Genomic DNA, 17,520 nt, shown 5'->3' on the forward strand with positions numbered 1-17,520 from the left:
ATTAGAAAATGGAGTTACATAGGAGAATATTTTTAGACAGCATTTTTTGTAAAAATTGCAACTCTCTCCTACTGCATGCACTTCAGTCAGAGTCATCAGCTGTGGTGTGAATGTCATCAGCAGAACCTCAGCCACAATTCTTACAGTTTGTTCCAGAGAACAGCATGATGTGTTCATTTCTCTGATATCAAAACAAAATTCTGTCGTGCCATTTCAGCTTCCAAAAAGTGGTGGTGGGAACTGTGAGAAAAGACTAATTGTAGAAATTATGTAACAAGTTCACTTGGACGGCTCCTTGATTTGTAGGCCTGATCCCTCAAATTAGTCATGTATTGGTAACAAAATTTATAATTAAAATATACAACATGTTTGCCAGAACTATGATATAGTCTATTTGTTCCTGTCATTTACCATTCATCATTCTATTTAAAATAAACACAATTTGCAGTGTTTGCAAAGCCAGTACCCACTAAGTGACCTAGAAGACTATCCTGTTAGTACTATCTTGCATGGCACACCACAGAAAGCTGCACAAAGAACTAGAAAAGGCATCTAAACAAGATCTCATTTCCTCAGTAGATGTACAAATTATCTCCCCAAAATGCCCTTAGAGACTGTCATTCAGATAGTCTCGTGTACTGCTCAGAAACGGCAGAAAGCCTCTTGACTACTGCCTGCCAGCTATGCTGACTAAAACACAGCATGCAGTTATAATCTGAAGCAGGTTTTGCTTAGTTGCCTCAGACCTTCAAGTTACCAATTGTTGATCAGCCTCTAAAACACAGCCTTCACTGTTAGCCTGCAGTTGCTTAGCTGAGAGTCAAAACAGTTGTCATCTAAGTTTCACATGTCCAATAAAATACTTTATCACCCATAATAATAAAGGCAAGCACAGCCTCCTAGAATACAGTCACTGACACCACTAATTCCTTCCAGGCCAGTTGTGCTTACCCATCCCTCCTCTTTTCCTTAGAGGAAACAGGTGAAAGTCTTGGCAAATTCTCATTTCCCAGCCAGTGGAATACAACAGCTGATTTGCTGATACCAAAGTTGTTAATAATTGACTGCTAATAACCAGGTGCTGTAAATCTCCAGAAGGCAATGTTCACATGCTGAATGGATGAGAAGCATTTCACTAATATCCAGCAGCTCTGAAATAAACCCTACACAGAAGCAAAAAAAATATGCCTTTGGTTATCATGATACTTTGCAAGTCTACATAGTCCTCTCTCACCAGCCAGTACTTGCTTTTCAGAAATAGCACTGTGTAAACATGATGCTAGTGCAAGACAAGTTCTCTATGAAGCAGCTTCCTCCTTGTTCATTTTCCTCCTTGTTCCCACTTGACTTTATCCACCTTCTGTCAGCTTCCATCTTTCATCTATATCCCAGTGTGGTTTTCCATAAAACATAGGTTGAAATCCACACGATAGGACTTTTTCAGTTCTATTTGAATAAGCATACCAAGTCGTCTTACAAGGAAGCTACACTATGTATAACCACACAGCCTCAAATACATCCCCCTTAGGAACTTTTTTTTCCCCTGATTCTAGAAGACCTGTTTCTCTTTGTGCTTCTGTTAGCCATTAGCATTAGCTCTTCTAGCATTAGGATGCATAAAAAAGAAAACAGAGCAGTTTTACAATTATTCTGAATTTCAAGTATGAAAAAGAACATAAATATGATGCAATATTCTATTAATATTATGATTTCCCCATGCAGCACAGCCTATTACCCACTGCTGCCTCCTGCTCTGGTACAGCAATCAGTAGCATTTCAACAAATGGTGCTCATATGTTTTCCATCCTCAGTTCAGACAAACACTTGTCCTGACCATTTGCTGCCAGCAATTTTACACCAAAAAACCATAACTTAGCATTACTGTGTGATGGTGCAAAGATCATTTTGTGTTCTGAATAAGTCATTGAGCCTTTGTGACCACATTGGTTCCTTCCCCCCATTTTTCAGGATGGTCTAATACCTTGGATACTCACATAATGCAGCTTAATTTTTACCCTCTGTTCTTTCTAAATTACAAATTTAGTTTCCTTTTGACTAAATGTTCCCAATTTCCATTCACACAAGCTGTGAAACAAGGGATCATTATATTTAACGACTTTGTTTCCAATCTGGCAGTATTTTTTAGACAAAGTAGAGAAAATAGCAGTAAGAAGAAATATTTCCAAGGTTATTGGTATTCTTCATTTAAAAACCCTTTAATCTTTCTTGTTTTGAATTATAATTATGCATTACAAAGCTTGTACAACAACTACAGGCCATGACTGTGAAATTAAAATTTAAACTTTTCAATGGTGTCTACAACAGATGAGTGGTGATGCTTTATATTAAATTGGGAAAATTCAAGATATTTTTGTTCCAATACAGACATGCATGACTGAATCTCAGAGTATGAAACATAAACCATACTTGTATTAGTACCTCACTGGTTGCAGATTTCTGCAGAAGCATTAGTAGAACCATTTTTTTGTATAACTGGGAGATATCATTAAATGGAAATGGCATACAGAGCAATAAAGAAATTTCCTACACAGATGTGTATGCTTATCTATCAGTGTGGTTCTAAAACAGAAGTTCCTAATTTCCTCAACTCTTCTGCAGTAAAAAATGAAAGATGTTATCCTGATATGATGCTGCACAGCAACAGGATAGTTTTCATCTACAATATGCTCAGGTCATTTATAAACATTAAAATAAGTAGCTATACCAAAATGTAAATTTACTATATTTAATAATATAAAAATTACTAGAACATTACCTGAACCTTTTTTAATTAGATTTAAGAAACTGTCACTAACAAGCTACAGACAACAGGAAAATCATTCTCTGCAGCAAGCATTTCAGTGTGCAGCACCTCTTAAGGATGAAAGAAGGCACAGACAGAAAAGGAAGCAAAATTATGAGTAAAACTTTGTGATGATCAAACAGTAGTAATCACTATCAGATTAAAATGATAACGTATTGTGCTCCCTTTTCATGGATTTAAAAGGTTTTACAAAATACCGAATGGTTAAAGATCAGGCCCAACAATATTTATGCAGAAGTCTTTTAGCCCTGTGTTTTCCTTACAAAAGTTGGGTATCAAGGTGTTATTGACATATTATATTTTATTTTCCTAACAAAATACGTTATTTCTATTAAAATCAATGTGATTCTTCAAGATGTGCCTTACAGATAGTCTCCTGTGTGAACATATATAAAAACCAGTAATTTTGACTAGCAAAGTCTGTTTATAGAGCACAGCTTCCTTACAAACACAAAAATTGTAAGCAACAGAGCAAATCCAGATCCGACCTATGCCCTTTGGCCAGTCAGAATCCAGATGAAAATTTTGAAACGATGACAAAGAAAGATGGGTCAAGGCATTCCCAAGCATTAAACATCAGAAAAATAAGTTACCATAAAAAAGCAACAATTGCTTCTGCTCTGTATATTTACCTGTACAGATGAAGCCCACTTTGTGATTAACTAGCAATTAGCATCAGAAGACATTAGCGTGATATGACAGCTAAGTGGCCATCTGCAAAACTTTCCAACAAATATCTCTGCCTCAAGCTAATGCTCAGTCCATCAGGGATACATTGTGGGGTTTAGTTTCTTTTTACAAAACAGGACCTGCATGAATAAAAACTTCAAAAGCAGAGACAATTCAGAAGTGGACAGCATAACTTGTGTTGCATGATAACTTGCTTTCCCCAGCTGTCTACCCTTTCCAACAATTCTGGCTAACAAGGAGCCGAGCTGCTCACAAATCAGCTTTAAACCACACTCTACAGCATGGTATGTCACTCTAATATAAAGTCAGCTGAAAAGCTCAGTTCAGCCTTAGCAGCTCTCTCAAGCTAAAATTTTTCAGTTCATAGATTGGATTACTTACACCGATTCAAACAGTCACTGCAAATGACTGTAATGACCTAATGTGTTACTGTCCTCTGCTGAAGTTATTGCGTCCACAGCTTAGTTGGCAGAATGAATCATCTGCAAGCTCTTAAAACGTTTCATGCAAAGATATGTGGATAAGCTCAAACTACACTCAGCAGCACCACAGGCTGTTAGCTGACATTGCATTGAGTGAGCAAGGGAGCTTTCTGATTGTTCTCCTGGCTCCGCAATGAGGGCAAGAAACTTAACTGAAGACTAGTAAACTTAGAGTTTAGAAACCCAGAAACATCAAGTCTAGCACAGATGATTTCGCAATCAATTTTTTTACTGCAGCCTGAAACACTGTTTTAGAATTTGTAAGACAAGTGACCTGGTTTTGTTATCCAAGAATATGGAGAGATATTGCTCACTGAGTTCTTCCATAAGGCTGTTTTATCAATGGAGAAGGCATACCTTTTCTCTAGATACCTTCAAGCAACATTTCGTCTGTTCTCTGAAGAATAGTTTCAATACTGTTTCTCTAACTTTCTGTAACCTTAGAAAAATGCTTCCCCACAGCAGAAGATGACATCTTATTTTCCTATCATGTAAGAGACTTACTATATCAAAACCAAAGATTTAAACTGTGTTGATTTGAGTAATCTAATTGATCGTTCCTATCCACAGAATCCATGAAGGATGTTTCTTGAGAGACCTCATAGCCCACTTTGCTCCCTACGCACACAGGCTAAAGAATCTGAAGTCATTCAGAGTTCATGCATACCCCAGAGGATTTTGATGGCAAAACCACAGCTGCACTTCAATTACGTAAGCAGCATGTGTATTATTCATCTATACAGATTTTAAAAGACTACTTACTATAGCGATATTAAAAATAACAAAGAAAGGGCACACACTGGCCAAGATTGTGAGTTACCTATAAACACGGAAATGTGGAAAAGGTGAATTATTATTACATTCTCTCATCAATATGATCCACTAGCCCAGCAAATCTTGGAAAATGAACAGGATTACTTGGTACCTTAAAAACATTTAAGCTTCACAGTATAGGCAGAATACATAAAGTTTATTGTTTCTATATTAAGGGCGGGTAAACAGGAACAAAAAGATGATTTGGAATCAGCTAAACAGTCAATCTTAAAGGGGGGAAAAAAAGAACTAAAAAAATCAAAGTCTGGAGGATTGCTATTTTAACTATTGTTATTGGCTTCACTAAAATTGATGCCAATGTGATTCTAACCACTCTGAACCAAACAGCTGTTTCACTTTTACATTCTGGCCAAGCTTACACATGATTCTGGAAGCTAATGACTTTGTATCCACGAGCCTCTTTTTTTTATTTTCTCTTTTTGTTCTAAAAGGAACAAATGGGACAAAGTCTTTTTCATCCCACCATGTGGCCAAGAAATGTTTCTTCTTTCTCAAATTTGCCTGAAGCTGGTCAGAGAAAACCTTGAATTGGGGGGAGTATCTGTTCAGTGAAGTAAGGCTCATTGGAATGACATTGCCTATTTGGGTAGGCAGCAATGGTTCGTTGACAGTGACCGCAACCGTCTTCCAGCATAAACACATCTTTCATTTCATCTCTGCCCCATTTCTGATTGACTTTAAAATGATGACACCCAGGTTGATTTAGCCTTGTTTATACGTTGTAACAACCCCTAATATACATTACGTAACAACTATTCCACAATGACCTGCTTGGTGGACAGTTTTATTTCACATAAAGGGTGAGTTTGTGTTGTTTAGTTTAGTCTGAGGTAGATTACCCTAAACCACAAAAAGGCACTCAGACTAGAACATGTATCCACAAGGCAAGTCAGTGCAGAATAGCTACTGCATTTTAAATTCCCATCTAAGCTTATTTCACAATAGCTTCACTTAAGAAGTACTTAAACAGACAATGAGGGGTGGTAAATATAAGGGTTAAAACAGTAAACTGCAGATGATTGCTGTAACCACCTTTCAGGATAACATTGTTTGTGGAAGAAACAAAGCCACCTTGTGCTAGGCAAGAAAAAGTGAGATTGTACAGAGATTTTTGAAAGCTTATTTAATATGTGGGGGTTTGGGTTTTTTTTGGTACTTTTATAAAATATCTAAAGTTATATTGTCATTATATGATATATGGAAAAATTATGCACATGTGCTCATATACAGCATACCCCCCACTTTCAGTAATTAGTAGTCATTGAGATACACTACTTCTACATTAACAGGGAACTCTCCATTAATACACTTCATAATCTTTTCCTGTTTGCTCATATAATGACATGTAACATTGGTTTCTGAAATAATTATTTCTTTAATAATTGTGCTGCTCTTTTCTTGCACAAGGATGAGGCAGGTTAGTATTCATTCATTTTAATGCAAAGCCTTCTACATACAAGATACACCCATTTGAAACTGCGGGGACAACTTCAACCTTGAAGACTTACTTTCAGTACATTACACTAATAAGAAGTTGACCTGTCATTAGATCAATGATACAAGTTGCAAAAAAGAAAAAAGTATGGAGGTATAAATCTCCTTAAGATACCTCATTTTTTCCCCTAGAGCATCCCTATATTAAAGTGCTGCAATAGAAAGGCTTTGCCTGCCTCTATGTGAGAGGCCAAGTACAAAGTCACCTGGAAGAGTTTTTCCAGTCTTAAGTGGTCACTTGAAGCTCCATAGTAATTTCCACCGACTCAGTGGCCACTTTACAGACCTGTTTGCCTTCCCAGCTCAGTGAGTAACTACAACACAGGGCAGGTACACAGAGTAATCAAGGCAGGCAGCACCAGGACCTGAGCCTCATCCCAGGGAGCTCTGGCTCTTCAGTTATTCATCCTCCTACAACCTGTTCTTTAAGTAAAAATGCCTCTTCATCTGTATTCAAGCATAGCAAAAGTATGCACATAATAATTACAACATCATATCATATAGAACAGCAACTTAACTGGAATTTTAGGAATAACTATAATACAGCCTCATATTGCACTAATGAACAGAATCTCACCCACCAGAACATGCAAGGAGCAAGTATCTCTCAATGTTACCCTCTGACTCAAAAAAAAAAAAAAAAAAAAAAAAAAAATCCTCACAAGCTGCAAGTGCCATTTCCTAGCCCCTGAGGAGATAAGCCACCATCACCTCATCCACACAGGCAGGACCCGAGATGGGAGACCACGGGCCCACAGACCCACTGGCCGCTCCCTGTGAAATGGGTGTGACAAAACTGTGCACCTGCTGCCGACAGAAAGCCACTGGCGTGCCTAGGCCCTGCCCCTGCCCCTGCCCCTGCCCCTGCCCCTGCCCCTGCCCCTGCCCCTGCCCCTGCCCCTGCCCCTGCCCCTGCCCCTGCCCCTGCCCCTGCCCCTGCCCCTGCCCCTGCCCCTGCCCCTCAGCTCCCCCCAGGACTGTGCTCGGACTGTGCCGCTTTAAGCGGCGAGCCGCGGCGTTTCCTGGTTGAAGGCCTGCGCGCATGCGCATGGAGGGGCTGGGGCGGGGCCGGGGGGAGGGGCCGCGGCCGCGGCCGCCTGTTTGCCCCGTAACGAGCGTGCAGGAGCGCTCGAGGCGCGGTTCAAGGTGAGCGGCACTGCCTCGCGGCTGCCGCGCGGTGACGTCAGAGGGGGCGGCATGCGCGGGGGGCCTGTCCTCGAAGCGTCGCCGCGCGGCCTGCCGTGCGCGGGGCGCGGTGGGGATGGGAGAGGGGCGGCGGCGGCGGCGGCGGCGCGGCCCAGACCGGGCAGAGGGCGGCCTCAGGGGACGGACCCGTGGGCGCTCGCCGTCCCCGTCGAGATGAGGTTGTCCTGGTGCCAGGTGTCAACTCGGGAGCGCCTGCGGCCTCGTTTTGCGCGGCGGGGAGCTTGGCAGCGGCCTCCGAGCCCTCCCTGGCAGGACAGGGCCCCTGCCCTCCTTCCCAGGAGTTATTTCCTCAGGGAATCGTGCCTCGTCGTTGCGGGGTAGGCGGGGGAACAGGTTTGTCAGGTTGGAAGAGACTATTGGGATTGCCTGATGTCTCGAAAAGGAGCATGAATCTAGCTTTACTGAGCCCCCCACATCAAACCGTGGCCCGGGGTGGTGGAGGAATCCCAGAGGAAAGGAGTCCTCCTCAGCACCCAGATCAGGGCCGCTGTGCAGCTTGTAAAACCAAACATCCTTCATTGCTTCTGACCTTTCTCGCTCCTATGTTATTCTACCTGCAGCTTCTGAAACTGATATTGAACCATCTGCAAGACAGTCTCCAGTGGCTCTTCCACCTTTGACAGCAGTGATTTCTAACTTGGTCTTTGGTCATACCTAGGAAAGTGGATAATCAGTACATTTTTGGGGTTGCTCTCATGTGGGAGCCTGCATACTGCATCACTGACTTCTCAAAAAAATGTCAGGTGATGCTCCTGCCTTTATGGGAGCAATCTCTATTCTTGTGTTCATTCCTGACTTGAAATTCTGCTTAGAAAAAATAGGCATTGCTGTTAGTATTTTTAAACAATTTTCAGCAACTCCAATACAACGCAACTACTTAGTAAAAAAAAATCCCAGGAGGTGGCACCTGAGTACTTTCAGCTTTTTTGACACCCAGATCTAAAAAAGTAAACTTTATACAATCCTATCATGTGTAGATATGAGAGTGTATATTTACTGGAACTTTTGCTCTGTGTGTCAGTCAAATTTGATAAAAAGCTCAGAGATAGTAGGATATATTCTTGGAATATAAAAAAAAAAAGAAAGAAAAAGATGGCTGGATCAAGATCCTACTATTATTGTCATTCTACCTTTTTCACCTCTTTCTTTCTTGAGGGAAAGACTGCAGCCTGCCCTCAACCCTTACAGTGTGTCACAGAATCCACATGGAGAAAACACTATGGGAGGAACTTCACACCAGAGAATTCAGTAATGAGACATGAAACATTAGGAAATCTGGATTTATTAGTTCAGTTTAAGAAAGTATTTAACTTTTTATGGCATACATTTTTCTCCATTCATGATAGTCAGTATTGGTTCTGGCTTCTACTTTTTGAAAACTTGAGTTTGCAATTACTTAACATTCTTCAAATGTAGAGCTCTTTAGGGGCGTGGTGGAGACTTTGGTGCCTAATCCATTATGTTTGCTTTTCTATTTCCATTCTCCTCCACCTTGCCAGTTACACTTACCTTTTTTTTTTGCTTTTTACCCAGCCATTCCCATCTTGGTTTGCTTGGTTCTGTCTCACTCATCGTTCCCAGTTTCTCCAGTTCTCTCTCCCCATTCTATTTCTCTCTTTCCCGCTTTACTGGCTTTTAAGTTGCTGTTCTTGCCACATTTCTCTATTCTCCCTGATTCCTAGTGCCAGTCCTTCCCATCTTTCCTTCCTGCATGCTCCTCATTAATTCTGCCTTGAAATTTCTTTCTTTGACCTTCCTTTGAGGATCCTTGTTCCAGCCATTTTGACACCGCAGTTTCAGAAGACTTCCAGTCTTACTTGTCCTCCGTTTGACTGCCTTCTTCTGCAGTATTTGAGGCTGCACCTTGAATACTGTGTTCAGTTTTGGGCCCTTCACTATAAGAAAGACATTGAGGTGCTGGAGCACATCCAAAGAAGAGCAAGGAAGCTGGTGAAGGGTCTGGTGAACAGGTCTTATGAGGAGTGGCTGAGGGAACTGGGGTTGTTTAGCCTGGAGAAAAGGAGGCTGAGGGGAGACCTTATTGCTTCTATAACTACCTGAAAGGAGGTTGTAGCCAGGTGGGTGTTGGTCTCTTCTCCCCAGTAACAAGCGATAGGATGAGAGGAAACAACCTCAAGTTGTGCCAGGGGAGGTTTAGATTGGATATTAGGAAAAAATTTCTTCAACAAAAGAGTTGTCAAGCACTGGAACAGGCTGCCCAGGGAAGTGGTTGAGTAACCATCCCTGGAGGTATTTGAAAAACATGTAGATGTGGTGTTAGGGACATGGTTTAGTGGGACTTGACAGTGCTAGGTTAACAGTTGGACTTGATGATCTTAAAGGTCTGTTCCAACCTAAACAGTTCTGTGATTCCTCCATGCTGCCCAGACCTGATACAGGAGGGATAAACTGCTTGCTCTTCCGTTTTTCACTAGACTGACCCTCGCATGGGCTGTAACAACTTGGAAGCAAGTGAATCATTTTGGCAAAAGTACATGTAACTGAAAGCAGTGTCTTAATGGGCAATCTCAGAAACACGAAGTTCTAGGAACCAAGCCCAGGACAAACAAACTGGAGCATTTTAGCGCTGAGGAATTTATTTAACATTTTTAAAAGGAGTTGTCATGTGCCTCTCCGCAAAAATAAGAAAAGAAAGGCAAGGGGAGAAAGGGATAAGAATAAAACTGAGCTAAAACATACTCGAGACTCCCCTGAAGGTACTGCTGTGGTGCTGCTTAATGGTCCTGTTACACTCATAGAGTGGGTCACATGATCTTGGCATAGAATGATGATGTTAAAACTTGCAATTAATTTTTTCTCTATTTGATTTACAGAGTAAAACCAACTCAGATTATTTTTGTTTGGAAAAGTTAAAAAATAGTCATGCATGTGGCTTCCTGTTGGTCTTGGAAAAAAAAAAAAGAATCAAGAGCATCCTTCACACCGGCATTACACATATATTGAAAAATATTATGTATATCATATGAATCCCCTTTATTTCACTTTTAAAAAAATCTGTTCTCTTTCTCCAAAAGCTTTCCTCAGTTTACAGTACTAAAGGATGGTGTCTCAACTTATTTTCTTTAGTTACTTCCGTATTGTTTATAATGTGAGGAAAATCTGATTGTTTCTTACTATGTTATGATATTAGTGTGAACATTTGCTTGTGTACTGGTGTTACTGACTTCCATTGTAGAGTAAGTGCAGTCATATTTAGAAGTAGGTGTCCATCTCCAGTGTCGTATTTTACTGTGACAGCTGTCATACAAAGAGTGACAATTCATTTGCCAGCCTTGCTTTCTATCCACCCGCTCACAGTATCTGGAAGATCTTCAGATTGAATTAGTACATAGGCTTCTCAACCAAAAGCTGTGAAAATGACCTGGGAAATCAAAAGCATTTTTGTTCCTTCAGAATGTCGGGCATTCAAAGAAGTAATCTAAACTTAACATTGTATACTTTTCCCACTCTCATCTTTCTATGCCATTCTGTATTGCTTTTTCTTTCTTTTAATATGTTAATATCTTTGGCTTTTTTTTCTTTAAAGAGCTCTATTTTTTTCTCTGTACTATCATAGAAAGCAGATATTTCAAGTATGTGTTAGGCACAATAAAAATGCTTTTCATCATCTCTTTTCTTGTTCAGATTGGGGTTTTGTGTTTGCATAATACAGGTATTTAGTTTCAGGATAACAAAAATAGAGTCAGCAGTTTTGATAGGGGGCCTTTCTGTAAGGCATGAGCTGTACAGCAATTCTGCCCACTTGGTATGGTTTATAAACAGTGGATCAAACCCTGAACACCATGGATAGATTTGAACTGAATATGAATAGTACATAGAGGAATGATTTGCCCGGATTTCATGTGAGCTGTCAGATTGCTGTTGGTTTATATTCACTGTATTCTTCACTCATTATTTCTGCACAGGGCAGTTTCATTAGTGGTAGTAAACTTCAGCCAAGTTCTGTATGTGCACAAGTTGTTTACTAGAGTATGGTTGTCCTTTTATATTGCACTGGGCACATCTGACAGTTTATAAAATGCTCATTGAATTGGCACAAATTCTCAGATGCTAATACAATTGCTCTGGGGATAGCAACTGTACCACTTGAATGTAAATTTGTTAGGCAAGTGTTATTGGGATGAATTTGGAATTTTGTTCTGAAAAATATTTTATAAAAGTACAAAGTGATATGCCCACGATCACAGAGGAAGTCTGTAGTTGAGTATGATGCTGAACCCAAGATCTGCCAAATTCATCTTAGGCCATCCTTCCTGTTTGGGTTTTACATGAGTATATCTATTCCAGAGATTGTATCAGCCGTGTGGGTGTAAAAATGGATTTTTATTTCTCTCTTTAACTGTTAACTCCTGTATTTTCAATGCTCATCTTTTGTTTTTAAACAGTAACTAGTAACTTCATCAAAGTGTGGGGTTTTTTTTCCTTTTGTTGTAGACTGATGTTCTACATTTTTCTGTCCAAAGAACTGTGCAGGTCACTTATTTTTCACTGATGTGATGCTGTAAAGACACATTTGAGATCCTTTTCATGCAGTTTTTCTTGTAGCACTCTTAGGTGTTGAAGTACTGAAAAGAAACTCTTTTAATTATTTTTACCTAATAAGTAGCTTTTCAAGTGTAAACACAATCAAATGGTTAAACCTTTATCTGGTTTATGAACAAGATACTTTTGGTTTGAGTCAGTTGTGGGGTTTAAAGGAGAGGGAAAGGCCAGGGATATGGCTATTTTCTCCTGATAACTTTTTTATTATGCTTTTCAGCACTCCAGACTGTAGTTCTTGATGGTCTGTGCATGCTGTAATGTAAGCACTATAACAGTAGAGACAGAAGGTTCTGTATTTTGCAATGTTCAAAGAATAAAGATGTTGGATAAGTGGTGATGCTGTAGTCTTTCTAGGCTCATCTGTTTAGTTTCACTCCAATTTGCTGTTCTTGTCAGCAACATAAACATTATGACAAAGACATCAGCTATTGTGTTTCATTCCTTGTTTCTTGTGGAGGTTCGTTATTTATGGCACTCAGCCGAGAAGAGTAGTAAGAACATTTTTTATTTTCTATTAGCTCTGAAAGAATGTAAGATCATGATTTTCCTCCTGTTAAATCAGATTCATTCCCTGTTAATCACTTTGGCATCTCACGGTTGCAGAGGCACAAATTTACAGTCCTCTTAAACTGTTGAAATTCAAGGAGAAATTTTTCATAAAATAGATCAAATAGTGATCTAATTCTTTCTCGTCTCTGGGCCAGACCAATTCTTAGGGGAAAATGCACTGCTAATAGAAAGATTTGCTATTTCATGTGAAAACATCTTACACAACAATCTCTTTTTATCATATACCTGCATACTGCTATTACAGGCATGCCTTTTCTTGAGTTGCACCTGACTTACGTATGCAAAGCTGCCTCAGTGTCTTTTAGCTGGGAACAGAGTGTTCTCAGTCACCACAGGAAAGCAAACCAAACATGTCTCCTACAACCCTGTACGGGGTGGTGATGATCTTACAAGAAGCACGGGGCATTATGATTTTCAGCCTTTCCAGAAGGTGCTACTGTGACATTATATACAATCATGACTTTAACAAGATAAGCAGGAAAACTGTTTATTCACAATTTTGTTTATTTTACATTTGAGGTTGTTTTATATGATTCTTGGGCATGTATGCTGAAGTTGGTGAGGCCCATATTTCATCCTCCATTTCCAAATTACTAAGTACGTTGCCCCATATTTTTTTTCAAGAAAATTTATGTTTCAGTCCTTCAAACAATGTTTTCCTTTGTAGAAATCCAGTGTGAAATTGCTGCAAACGCAGGGATGATTATACAGAGAGTAGTGCTGAATTCACGCCCCGGTACGTATTTCTCTCCAGTAAAGGAGCAATGTGTTGGTTATGGTTGCCTAATGATCCAAAATGGTGAGAGTAGAAACAGACACTAACTTAAAATATTGACATTTATGTATCTTAATATTGCATACAGCAATAAATAAAGTTTATTGGTCAAGTGTATTTATTTAGACTGTATATACAGATTTCTAAACTCTTGAGTGAGAAAAAAAAGGGTTAATGCATAATAGATGAGAAAACCCTGAGTGTAGGGTCTCAACGTGAAGAGACATTAGCAAGCATTGCTTTATAGTTCTGACATTTGTTCTTTTTGAATTTTAAGATATGACTAAAATATTTTGTTACTGTTCATTTTTGTTTCCTTTTAGTAAATATTGAATCTTTTCTTCCTCCCATGTTTCAAAGTGTTTGTTTTTAAAATTTACACTCTTGAGGATTTGTTTACTTGCTTGCACATTTGCCTTGTTATGGATATCAGCACAATATTTTGAAGAGTGAGTTTATAAATTGTTGTAGAAGACCCATATGTGTGCATTAAGTTTTTGGGGGAGTATTGTGTGCTTCTCAATGCCAGAATAGTCCTAAAGGGTAAGAGTTATTGTACACCTGCAAATAAGTCTTTTCTAATACAAATCAAATATTACAGCAGTAGCCTGCTGTAGTCACCCAGTCACTCAGACTGAAAACATACTTGGATATCTGGCTCTCCTTTTAATGCCAGTGGTTTCAGTTGTCAGTTTGATTGATCTGCTGCATGTGGTACCAACCTGAGGATGAAGTCTCCAGTTCTGGGGCTCCTGGCATATGTTTTATAGGTGTTTCTGGGAAGCTTTAATTTAAGGAGGTCTGTCTGTAGCTGCAAAGCGATGCTCTTGCAGCATATGTGCGGTGGCAATGGTCTGTATTCCCCCAGTCTTACTCAGTCAAGAGACTGAAAGGTGAGAGTTTAAAACTTACCTGGTTAAAATTTATTGTCATTTGCTACTGGCAAAATAGCGCACAATGGTTTTGTTATGTGAGAGAAGTCACAATGCATGTCTTTGTTTTGAAAGTTAGGGGCTTTTCAGCACATAGGGTATATAGAACCATTTTTTGAGAATGGGAACAGCCTCCTTTTTTTTTTTTTTTTTTTTTTTTTCCCCTTAATTTGCCCTAATTGTTCATGAAAATTGTCAGCCAGTGCAAGTGCCTGGTACTGGCCCAGGTAAGTGTAAGCTGACAGATCTGCTGGTCTTCAGTTTGGATGGTGGCTGTGCACCGATTTAAATTGTAGTCTGTGACACAAAATCTGCAAGTTGGTCGTAGTTTTATACCTAAGTAAAGATACAGCCTGATTTATTCTAAAAAGGACCTCCTTAAAAAGAGGCTTTCCCATATTGATTAGGGGAAGCTCTATACTGATTCATCTATTTGTTTGATTTAAAAAAAAATTCTAGGTAAGAATGGAGTGCCAGTGGCTGAAAACTTCCGACTGGAACAAAGTACAATATCAGACATGATCCAAGTGGGGCAAGTGCGTGTTAGAACCATGTATCTCTCAGTGGACCCTTACATGGTAGGTGATGGACTTAGAGCTAAGCCAGAATTTGTTTTTTAAAATATCTTCAACTCTGTACCTGTCATGCTATTTAACACCAAAGTTACCAATTATAGGACAAATGTATCTCTAGTATAACTTAGTAATTCTACTCATTCTGATGGAGTTATATTGGGAATGAATTTGGCATTAATGTACCTGTGATATATATAGGGATATGAATTTATAGGACCAGGAAGAGACTGTGAGCCCTGGTATACTACTACAGATTTGTTTCTATCAGCTTTTTTCTGAACTGCCTTTTTTATATACATTTTTAAACTTTTTTTTTTTTTTTTTTTTGCCATAAGTATTTTTCAGTTCAGGGGAGTGTGGGTAGAGGAGAAAGAATATTTCATAATGAAGCAAGAGAGGGACATGATCAGGCAAAAAAAAAATCTAGACAAAACATATACATGATTCAAGATAAATGTTATTTAGCTATTACCAATTTTGTTTACAAATGACAGTCAGATTTTCTCCTTAAGTGGGTGATGGCAGGACAAAAATGTGTCAATACTTTGTAAAGAATGGAAACAGAGAGAGGATTAGTGAATGAAGCCATAACCAAGCACTTGCACCTAATTCTGCAAAACTGTAGAAATCATGTGGTTGGGAGAGTTGTGGGTTGAAATGAAAGTGAAGGTAGGAGGAGAACCAGACAGACCGAGTTTGCTATGAAGAGAATTGTGATCATTTGTTCCCTGCATAGATGGAGATAGTAGAAAAGAAACAGTCTTCATTTCAGGAAAGCCGGTTTAGCTTGGGAATTAAGGAAATTTTAAGAATCCTGAAGTACTCACTCAGGCTACAGGGGGAGATATAAAGACTTCAGATTTCAAGATGTTTCATTAAACAGATCTCTGTCAGGGATGGTCTACATATATTTGACTGTTCTTCAATGCATAGGCATAGACTAAATGACTTATGGGTGGTTTTTTCAATCCTACATTTCTATGATTCATCCAGTTAAGGAACGGCATTCATAAGATTCTTGTCAGACCCAAGCCTGTCATCTTCTGTTGCATGGCTGACTTTGAAGCAGCATCTATAGAATGTGTTGGCTTTGGTAGCAGCTGGAGGGGATCAGAATATTCCATCCTCATTTTGTACTGAGCAAACAAGGGGAAAGAGGGATCACCTCCGTGCCTGGCAAGATTATGGAGCAGACCCTCCTGAAGACTATGCTCAGGCACATGGAAAATAAGGAGGTGATTGGTGACAGCCAACACAGCTTCACTAAGGGCAAATTGTGCCTGACAAACTTGGTGGCCTTCTATGATGAGGTTACAGTGTCGGTGGATAAGGGAAGGGCAACTGATGTCATCTACCTGGACTTGTGCAAGGCACTGTCCCGACAACATCCTTGTCTCTAAATTGGAGAGACATGGATTCGATGGATGGACCACGTGGTGGATAAGGAATTGGCTGGATGGTTGCACTCAAAGAGTTGTGGTCAACAGCTCAATGTCCAAGTGGAGAACGGTGATGAGTGGCGTTCTTCAGGGGTCAGTACTGGGACTAGCACTGTTCAACATCTTTGTCGGCGACATGGACAGTGGGATCGAGTGCACCCCCAGCAAGTTTGCTGACGACACCAAGCTGTGTGGTGTGGTCGACACACTGGAGGGAAGGGATGCCATCCAGAGGGACCTTGACAGGCTGGAGAGGCGGGCCTGTGCGAACCGCATGAAGTTCAACAAGGCCAAGCGCGAGGTCCTGCACGTGGGTCGGCGCAATCCCAAGCACAGCTATAGGTTGGGTAAGGAATGGATTGAAAGCAGCCCTGAGGAGAAGGACTTGGCGGTATTGATTGATGAGAAGCTCAACATGAGCCAGCAGTGTGTGCTTGCAGCCCAGAAAGCCAACCGTGTCCTGGGCTGCTTCAAAAGATGCGTGACCAGCAGGTCGAGGGAGGTGATCCTGCCCCTCTAGTCTGCTCTTGTGAGACCCCACCTGGAGTACTGCATCCAGCTCTGGGGGCCCCAGTACAGGAGAGACATGGAGCTGTTGGAGCGAGTCCAGAGGAGGGCCACGAAGCTGGTCAGAGGGCTGGAGCACCTCTCCTATGAGGACAGGCTAAGAGAGTTGGGGTTGTGTTCAGCCTGGAGAAAAGGCGGCTCCAGGGAGATCTAATTGCAGCTTACCAGTACCTGAAGGGGGCCTACAGGAAAGATGGTGAGGGACTGTTTATCAGGGAGTGTAGTGACAGGACAAGGGGTAATGGGTTTAAGCTGAAGGAGGGTTTATTTAGATTAGATGTTAGAAAGAAATTCTTTACCATTAGAGTGGTGAGGTACTGGCACAGGTTGCCCAGAGAGGTTGTGGAGGCCCCATCCCTGGAAGTGTTTAAGGCCAGGTTGGATGAGGCTTTGGGCAACGTGGTCTAGTGGAGGGTGTCCCTACCCGCAGCAGGGGGGGTTGGAACTAGATGATCTTTAAGGTCCCTTCCAACCCAAACCATTCTGTGATTCTATGATCTAAGAAAAGATAATTAATATTTGGGGCTTATTGAGAGATTTTTGAGTAGCCCTTTGTGTTTGAAGTTTTA

General features: G+C 40.5%; 1 protein-coding gene across 9 annotated transcripts in view; it reads left to right on the plus strand.

Moving 5' to 3' along the window:
* The first annotated feature begins 7,374 nt into the window (after nt 1–7,374).
* PTGR2 (prostaglandin reductase 2) overlaps nt 7,375–17,520 on the plus strand; it is a 37,584-nt gene continuing 27,438 nt past the window's right edge. For 6 of the 9 annotated variants that reach the window (XM_075754365.1, XM_075754364.1, XM_075754363.1 and 3 more), the window contains exons 1-3: nt 8,151–8,273; nt 13,331–13,399; nt 14,830–14,948. In XM_075754365.1, coding sequence (XP_075610480.1) covers nt 8,267–8,273; nt 13,331–13,399; nt 14,830–14,948 — 195 coding nt within the window. In that variant the 5' untranslated portion in view covers nt 8,151–8,266. Of the gene's footprint in view, nt 7,471–7,538; nt 7,848–8,150; nt 8,274–13,330; nt 13,400–14,829; nt 14,949–17,520 lie in introns of those variants that run through there. The other 3 variants (XM_075754366.1, XM_075754371.1, XM_075754367.1) reach the window with 3 other exon arrangements.

Source organism: Balearica regulorum, chromosome 5 (genome assembly GCF_011004875.1).
Source record: "Balearica regulorum gibbericeps isolate bBalReg1 chromosome 5, bBalReg1.pri, whole genome shotgun sequence".
NCBI classification, from domain to species: domain Eukaryota; kingdom Metazoa; phylum Chordata; class Aves; order Gruiformes; family Gruidae; genus Balearica; species Balearica regulorum.